The sequence below is a fragment of the Tetrahymena thermophila genome (genome assembly GCF_000189635.1).
Source record: "Tetrahymena thermophila SB210 genomic scaffold scf_8254667, whole genome shotgun sequence".
Lineage (NCBI taxonomy): Eukaryota > Ciliophora > Oligohymenophorea > Hymenostomatida > Tetrahymenidae > Tetrahymena > Tetrahymena thermophila.
In genome coordinates this window covers 1,102,430-1,111,062 of record NW_002476434.1, presented here as the reverse complement: position 1 = coordinate 1,111,062, position 8,633 = coordinate 1,102,430, and the positions used below count along the sequence as shown (strand labels likewise).

Sequence of the window (8,633 nt, the reverse complement as noted above, 5' to 3'; positions counted from 1 at the left end):
ATAATACCTAATTAATCAAATTTACCTAATAATCTATATGATTTCACTAAATTAATATTTAATATCTTATTTGATGCTGTTAATTATATTTTTTCTATCTCTTAATCTTTTTTTTTGCATATTTAATTAATTAGTCTAAGAAACTAAAAAAATTTATTTAATCAGAAACTTAAATTTTTGATGATTGGTTTAATTTAAGAATGAAAAATATCTTTATTGATATAAACAATGCACATATTAAATTACTATCTATTTCTTATTTGTTTGATATGAATTAAATAAAAAATATTGCATATTATTAATGCAAATTATATTTAAATAGTATAGTATTAGAAAAGCCATCAATAATTCATACTACTATGTACATTTAGCTTTAAAATTTATAAAGCTATTATAAGATTATTAAACATAAATAATATTTAAAGTTAAATTAAGCAACTACTCCATATTTTGCTATAGAAGAGCAAGGAATTTCAATTCCTTTACAATTATTTTTGAACTTATTATTAAAACTAAATAATTTTCCCTTTAATGAGTTCAAAATATGTGTGTGATTGAATTTTATCACTTTAAAATTAAATTTAAAAACACATGTCTTAGAATCCTGAAAAATAAATTATAGAATGTAATCCAAATCCAAAATTAAACTTTTATTTATCTTTAATTATGCAATAAAAGATTTGTGAGTATTATTTTCACTATTAAATTAATTTAGTGTTAAATTTATAGTTAAGCTGAAATTTATTTGTTTGTTTGTTTGTTTGTTTGTCTATTTTGAAATATATAAAATTGTATAATTTAAGAAAATGCATAGAGGGAATCAATAAATAAATGCTGTTTAAACATATTTTTATTTTGAAAAATATTATTTTAATATTTTTGCATTTTAGAATTAATCATTTTATTTACAACAACTGAAGAATTTAAATATTTCCAAGAAGCATTTGAGTTAAATTGATTTAGTTAGAAACTGGAATTTTAACTCTGATTAAAAAATATTTAACCATTTATTTTTTTAATGCAAATGCTCATAGTAATTTTTTTCTAATTACTGATATTTCTGATTAAATCTCTAAAGAGTTATTAAATATAATTGTTAAGATGTAATTCGTATCTTTACTTATACTTTTTTTTGATATACACCACTACTTAAATTATGGATAATACAATCAATCTAGTTTGATAATTAATATCTTAAATAATTAAAACCATCAGAAATTTTTTCAAAAAAAAAGCTTTTTATAATATAAAAATAAAGTAAAAGATAAACAATATATAAAATGAGCTCAACAGGTTTACATCAAATCACAGAAGAAGTTCACCACACAACTCATAAATCAGGTAACTATGTTAAAGGAAACAGAAAGTACTTAGATTAGCGTTTAAAAAGAGAAGAAATCCTTAAATTACCTTCCTAACCAGCAATCTCTCCCTCTTTCCCTTTCGGGCCTTATCGCTTTATTGACAGGGAGTATCTTATTATTTCTTACGAAACAGATATAGAAGTTCTTCGTAAGGTAGTTCCTTATCCTCTAGTTCCTCAAAGCAATGTCGTCCTCTATGAGTGGATTAACATGCCTGACTCAAGCGGCTTTGGTTCATATTCTGAAACTGGAACAGTCATTCCTTGTTTGCTAAATGGAGAACCTGTTAATTTCACTCTGCAAATGTACTTGAATAATGAAGCACCTATTGCCTCAGGTAGAGAAATTTGGGGCTTTCCTAAAAAGTATGCCAAACCTTCTATGGGAATTAATAAAGATACCTTAGTAGGAAGATTAAATTACAGCGGAGAATAGATAGCATTTGGCACTATGACTTATAAATACAAAAAAATTCCTGAAGCAGAAGCTTTAAAATCACTTACTAAATTGCAGTGCGTTTTGAAGTATATTCCAGATGTCGACTGGAGCCCTAAGATAGCATAACTTATTGGTTTTAACCTCTGTGATATTTAATTGAAAGAAGCATGGGAAGGACCAGCTAAGCTAGAATTGATTCCTCATGTTAATGCTCCCACTACTCTCCTCCCTGTCCTCAAAGTATTGGGTGGTAAACATATTAAAGCAGATATAACTCTACCTTTTGGTAAAGTTTTGCATGACTACGTTGAAAGCGTTGGTGGATAAGAAAATGCAAAGGAAATAGCGAAGGGTCATAGAGGAGAATAAGGACAACTTGATTTTAGTATTCAAGAAGATGTTTTAAGGGCTGCTTCTATGCCTCTTATAGCTCCCTCTTTCTCTAAAGGTCCACTCATTATGGATGACAGAGAGTATCTAATCTTTTAATATGAATCAACTCCTGAAGCAATAGCAAGAGCTCTACCTGAACCCCTCATTCCTTACGATCATAATTACGTGTATTTATATTTTATCAATGCAAGTGGAAGCGGATTAGGTGAATTCCATAAATTAGATATGTATGTTCCTTGCTATTTAGGAAACGAATTAGTAATGTTTGGAGTTTAAAGTTATCTTAACTCAAGTGCTTCAAGAACTGCAGGAAGAGAAGTATTCGGCTAACCCTAAAAATTTGGTGATGCTGAAATAACTGTCTGCAGAGATACATTGAAGGCAACTTTAAAGTACAGTGATGAAACTATAGCTTTTGCTACTATGTCATATAAATTCAATAAATTAGATCCTCATAAAGCAAGAGAAATGCTTGAAATCCCAATGGTCAATCTTAAATTTATTCCAAGTGCAGTTGAAGGAAAAGTTGATATTGCATAATTGACAAAAATGGAATATTCAGATATCCACGTTACTGCCTCTTACCATAGTCCTTGTCAAGTAAGCTTAGTCCACCATGTTAATGCTCCTCTCAAAGACTTACCTGTTGTTAAAACCCTTGATGGATATCATATCAAAGCTGATACTATCATCAAAAAAGCTACAGTTGCTTATGACTATCTATTAGATAAATCTTTTATATAATGATTAAATTTCTATGGTTTTTATTTATTATTTTATATTTATTCAAACTGTTTTCTCATTAAATTTGCTTAAAATACATACATTTATATATAGAATAATATTAATCATTCAAATAAAACCTTACCAAGTGTAATAAATTACTTTCATAAAATAAAAATATTTAAAAATTAATTAACATTATGATAATTATATCAATTAATTTTAAGTTATATATATGATGAAAAAAAATAATTTTAATAAATTATAAAAATTTATTTTTACTTTTTAAAATTAAAACTTTTTGCATAAAATGAATGAATGAATTTATTTTTTAATTTTAACTTTTCTTTTTTTTCAAAAAAAAATTCTTAAAATCAATAACTAAATTAAGCTTATTTATTTTATTTTAAAAAAATTATTATCTAACTTTAACTTTTACTTCTTATTTTATTTAAAAAAAAAACCTTTTCACATAAATAAAATTATTATCTAACTTTAACTTTTGCTTTTTATCAAAAAAAAATATAACTCTTAATGATCAATAATTAAATGAGTTTATTTATTTAATTTAATTAAAAATTTTAATATCATAAATACAAAAATTATTATTTTAATTTAGTTTATCAAAAAATTAAAATATTATAAATATTTAATTAGGAATGAGCTTTTAGAGCATAGCTATTAATTATTTCATTTTTTCTAAATCAAGCTTTGTAAATTCAAATTCCATATTTATTTATTTTTATGACTTTTTTAAATTAAAAACAGTAGAATAAATTAAAAGTTTAGTTTTGTGATTAAATTAAAATTGTATCTGTAAATATATGTATGTATATAAATTTTGTAGATAATAAAAAATATAAAAACATTACTGTAGCTACTTTACAAGGAAAATTTAACTTTTTAATATAAATATGCTTTAATTTAATAGTAAAATAAATTTTAAATTTATTAATTTGTTTACACATTCATTCATTTATTTGTTTACACATTCATTCATTTATTTGTTTAAAGAATATTTTATAGATATTTATCATTTACTTAACTGTTAGATTTACGTTTGCGGGGACTTTGTTTGTTTTCGTATGATTAGCTTGTGGATAGCCTATTTTATGATATTTATTATAAAGGTTATTGCTATAACTGTTGTTTTAAAGCTTCAATCTCTTTTTCTTTATTCCTTAAGTCTTTTGATAAGATTATCAAGAGATTTTATAAGTCTTTTATGCTATTTTAATTATTTACATTACTCTATTATAAAATACTTTATTAATTTGGGTTATTTTCTTTACTTCCACTAAGATTTTGAGAGCTTATACTTGAGCTTATGTTAATTTATTTCCTTAGTTTATTAATTTCTTCATCTTTATAATTTAAATATTGAATTGCTTCTTTTTCAAACTTTTCCTTGTCCTATTTAAACTAGCTCTGTAAATTATTTATTTGCTGTTAGTTTGATAGCTTTACTTCTTCCATTTGCTTTTTATGATTTTATTCTAGCTAATTAACTGCTTTTTAGAAGTGTAATTCTTTTTAAGAAAGAGTTACATCTGCTTCCTTTTTTACTGCCTAATATTTTAATTCCAATTCTTTATATTACAGCTAAAGCTCTTTTAATTACTACTCCCTTTCAGTAATTTATTTTGTGATTTACTCAGCACTTTCGTACTTTTTCATTTGAGCTTAAAATAATTTATTTGATTTGGCTAATGTGTTCGCTTCTTGCTTTAATTTTTCATTTTCCACTGTAAGATCCTCTATTTCTTGTATATACCCTTGAACTCTTTCTTTTTCAGAATTTTAAATTTCTTCAATCTTTTCTTCCAATCTGAGAATTTCTTTTTCTTTTCTCTCAATAACCTATGATAACCTTGTTATCTCTCTTTACATTTTTTTTTACTTGCCTTCTGATAGCTCCTTATTATTCATTTTTTCTTAAATATCCTCCTCTAGCTTAAGATTTTCTTACTTTAAATTGCTTTGGCATGTTCTTAAATTTTTTAATTGCTTGTTTTTATCTTTTATTTCGTTTTCATATTCAATACACTTGTCTTCAAGCATCTTAATTTCTTTTACCAAAGTCTCAACATTTTACTATAACAATTTTATTAATTAAAGCAAATATAAATAAAATAAATTACTTTGATTTAAGCCTCATTAATGTTTTCACCTTTTTTCTCATTAACAATTTTCTATGATATTTATTAAAGCTCCTCAAAATCTTATTAAAGCCTATCAAATTTACATTCTAATTCCTATAGTTTATCCTTTTCTTCATTATAGAGAGCTTAAAAATCTTGCTAGTCTTACTACAATATATTCTTTATCTTTTTATTTTTTTATTATTCCTATAGTAGCCTTTCACTTTCATCTAATTTCATTTACTTCACTTCATACGCCATACTTTGTAATTCTATTTTATACTTATTAATCAATCTTCCTTATGTATCACTAATCAAACTTATTTATTTATAAATATCTTCAAACATTTCTTCATATGAATCTATTTAATTATGGTGTTCAGTTTCAAATCCTTCTTGCTGCTCCAAAATTGTTTAGAGAGAAGATTAGCTTTCATCATTTAGATCAGCGATTTCATTGTATAACTCATTTTATTCAATAGTTAATGCATTTAATTTATCTGATATGATTTTTAAGCCAGCATCTAGAAATCTTCTCCTATCATTCCATTGTTTTTTGTAATACATCTTTTCTAAAACATTCTAGACAAGGAGTATTTAAAGTCGGTTTATTTTTTCCTCATAAATTTATTGCATCTCAAAATACTTATCACAAAAATGTAATTTTTTTTTGCTATATTTCTTGTATGATTTATACAAAACAAAAGCAAATTAATATCAGTTAACAGTTAATATTTATTTTGAATTTAATAATTTGACTTATATCAAAGCATAAAATTAAACAATCCCCTATTAATCTTTTTAATAATAATCAAAGAGATTTCTTTGGTAAATATTATGCCTAATATTGCAACTATGAATTAATTTCTTTATATATTTATATATTCGTTAAACACAAAAATGTAAATTTATAATTGAAAAAAGAATGGTTAATTTTACATTTTTTATTTATTAAGTTTATTCAATAAAAAAAAACAATATTATCTAATTATTATACAGTGAAATTCAATCTCCGAACTTATTTTAGACAATTTATATAACAATAATATTAAAAACTTAATACATTTATTATAAATCAGTTTAGGTGTAGAATTTAAGATTTTTGGATGAAGTAAAGAAGATTATAGTTTTACTTACATTAAATAATATGCAATTTATTTATTTATATTTATATATATTTTTTAAGTATAATAGTAATGTAAATGTAGTATTTGTTTGTTTGTTTATTTTTAAATGAAGTATGAGTGTTTTGTATATCTTATTTTTATTTCTAGTAGCATTAGTATGAACAAAAACAATACAGTCACAGTAATCAAGCAAAATTTCAATTCATAGATAGCAAAATAGCAACTAAGACTGTATTTTAGTTAATTTGTTATGACAAGAATATAATCAATTGTTATATTATTTTTAAGAGCAGATTTAGTAACCAATTATTCTGGGCTTTAAATCAAAGACGTGGAACAACTTATTGCTATTAAATTCTGTTGTTATCAAGAAATTATTAGTCATCCTGAAAATTAAAGTAGTTTTCATTGAATTCTCCTGAATAGTACTCGCTAGCTATAGAAATATCATTTTTGTGATTTGATTCAACTTCTTAATATGAGCTGCTTATGCTAATTATATTTATTATATAGTTAGAATAAATATTTACTCATAGAACAAAAATATAAGAAAAAACAAATTATTATTAAGTAGAATTAATTTAATAATATCTTACAAAGAAGGTTTTCTGGAAAATATTGCAATGGAAGAATGAGTTGAGTCAAACTTTACTTCTGATTCATTTTATTCATCATAAAAGCTCAATGCAGAGTCTATTTCAGATTATAATTTTAACTGATGCTGTTATTATTTTGTAAAAAATTTTAAGTCAAATAGGTTCTAGTTAATTATTTATTTGTTTATATAATTAAAAATAAATAAATAGTAAATTTTTACGAAGAAATTCTAACTCTTGAGAGGATGGAAATCATTATCTTCGCAAACTAATTAGTTATTTGAGGGTAAGTTAATTAGAATTTTAATAGTATAAGAATTACATAATACTTGTAGGCCTTAGCATGTTTAGTTTAACAATTCTTAAAGTGTATCTGTAAAATTAACAAGCCTCTATTTATTTATATAATTATAATTTTGAGAGTTAATGATTTTTTTATATGTATTTAAAGTCAAATATAAGTCATAAAAATTAAAAACAAAATGCTGATCTATTGATAAAGTGATTTATTTATTTAGCATAAATCAGTAACTCAGTATATTTATTTTTAAAAGTCTAGATTTATATTTAAATGTTTTCTTTCTAAAGCCTTTATCACATTTTTGATAAGAAATAGCTCTAGCAAATTTAAAAATTTAAAGTAAAGTCTTAGAAATAATCAATATTTTTTTTCTTTGACTCTTAATATTATATTAAAAGTATATATGTTACTAATTACCTAGTTTAAATATTTTTTGGTCATTTCTTCATTTAGCTTGAAGATTTTTATCTCTTTTATAGGCTCTATTTTTGTTTATAAAAAGATAAATAAATAAATCCAACTCCAAATATTTTATAATTATGTATTTAGCTTTTATTTCGTTATTTTTTCAAAGTAGTTTGTTTACCTAAGTTAATATCAAACAATTCAAGATGAGCTGTTTATGATGGAATTTATGCAAAACAAAGAGTCTTTTTTGCGTTCACACTAAGATTATTTGGAATTAATGGCTAAAACTTTGGCTTTGGAAAATATTTTCCTATGAACTTTCTAGTCCAGCGAGCTATAAATTGCATTATTGTAATTTGGAGAGTAAATAAAAACTATGTATGAATGCTATTTCAAAAATGAAATTCTTCTCTTTTAGTAAATATTCGAGAATCTGATTTCTATTAAATAAATAGATTCTTTTGTTTTCTTTTATATTGTTTTAATAATTTGTATTTAACAATGATTTTTGTATTAAAATTAATTAATTAATTAATCGATTGATTTCAATTTGTTTACCTGTTTATTAATGTTTAATTGCTTAATTTTTTCTTTTCTTTATTTGTTTATTTATTCGCTATCCTATCCTATCCTATTCTCTCCGTACTCTATCTGTATTTAAGCTCATTTGCTTACTTAATTTTCTTTCTTTAACCAAATTATCTTTCTTTCTCAAGCAAATCTGATTGATCAGCTATATCTCTTTATTTAAATTCCCTTATTATTTTATTGTGCATTTTTTTATTGATTGATTATACATGTGAATAAAGTTAATTTTAGGTAAATTAGCTATATAAATAACATGAAAAAAGATAAAGTATTGCTTATATAAGCATTTAAGGTTATTAATATTAAAAGAATTGCAAAGCATCATCTTATTCCTAGCCATTTAAAATAAATATATTTTTGATTGAAGACTAACTTGATTGTCAATCATTTAAGTAATTAAACAGATGAATTAATTAATTTATAACACGCAGATTAATATAAATTACGTCTTTTTAAATATCCATCATGATTATTTTATTACTCTATAGCTCACATCTCCCATCAGAATTTAATGCTTGTTTATTATATTACTTTAGAAGTGATTTTAATGAAGA

General features: G+C 23.3%; 3 protein-coding genes across 3 annotated transcripts; 1 reads left to right on the top strand and 2 right to left on the bottom strand. All coding sequences in view use genetic code 6, as the record gives it.

Annotated features, from left to right (window-relative positions):
* Positions 1-1,280: 1,280 nt before the first annotated feature.
* TTHERM_00035180 (acetoacetate decarboxylase, putative) lies at positions 1,281-2,942 on the top strand (the record flags this gene model as incomplete). Its single annotated transcript, XM_971925.1, has 1 exon — positions 1,281-2,942. One exon carries the CDS (start codon positions 1,281-1,283, stop codon positions 2,940-2,942), a length of 1,662 nt encoding a protein of 553 aa, XP_977018.1.
* Positions 2,943-3,914: 972 nt separating this feature from the next.
* On the bottom strand, positions 3,915-5,752 carry TTHERM_00035170 (hypothetical protein; the record flags this gene model as incomplete). The annotated part of the gene is made up of 2 exons (XM_971924.2): positions 5,060-5,752; positions 3,915-5,012 (listed from the first exon to the last, which is right to left on the bottom strand). Exons 1-2 carry the CDS (start codon positions 5,693-5,695, stop codon positions 3,915-3,917), a joined length of 1,734 nt encoding a protein of 577 aa, XP_977017.2. The 5' UTR covers positions 5,696-5,752.
* Positions 5,753-6,509: 757 nt separating this feature from the next.
* On the bottom strand, positions 6,510-7,838 carry TTHERM_00035160 (hypothetical protein; the record flags this gene model as incomplete). The annotated part of the gene is made up of 6 exons (XM_971923.2): positions 6,510-6,678; positions 6,783-6,907; positions 7,004-7,050; positions 7,105-7,174; positions 7,501-7,565; positions 7,670-7,838. 6 exons carry the CDS (start codon positions 7,836-7,838, stop codon positions 6,510-6,512), a joined length of 645 nt encoding a protein of 214 aa, XP_977016.2.
* Between the last annotated feature and the right edge of the window lie 795 nt (positions 7,839-8,633).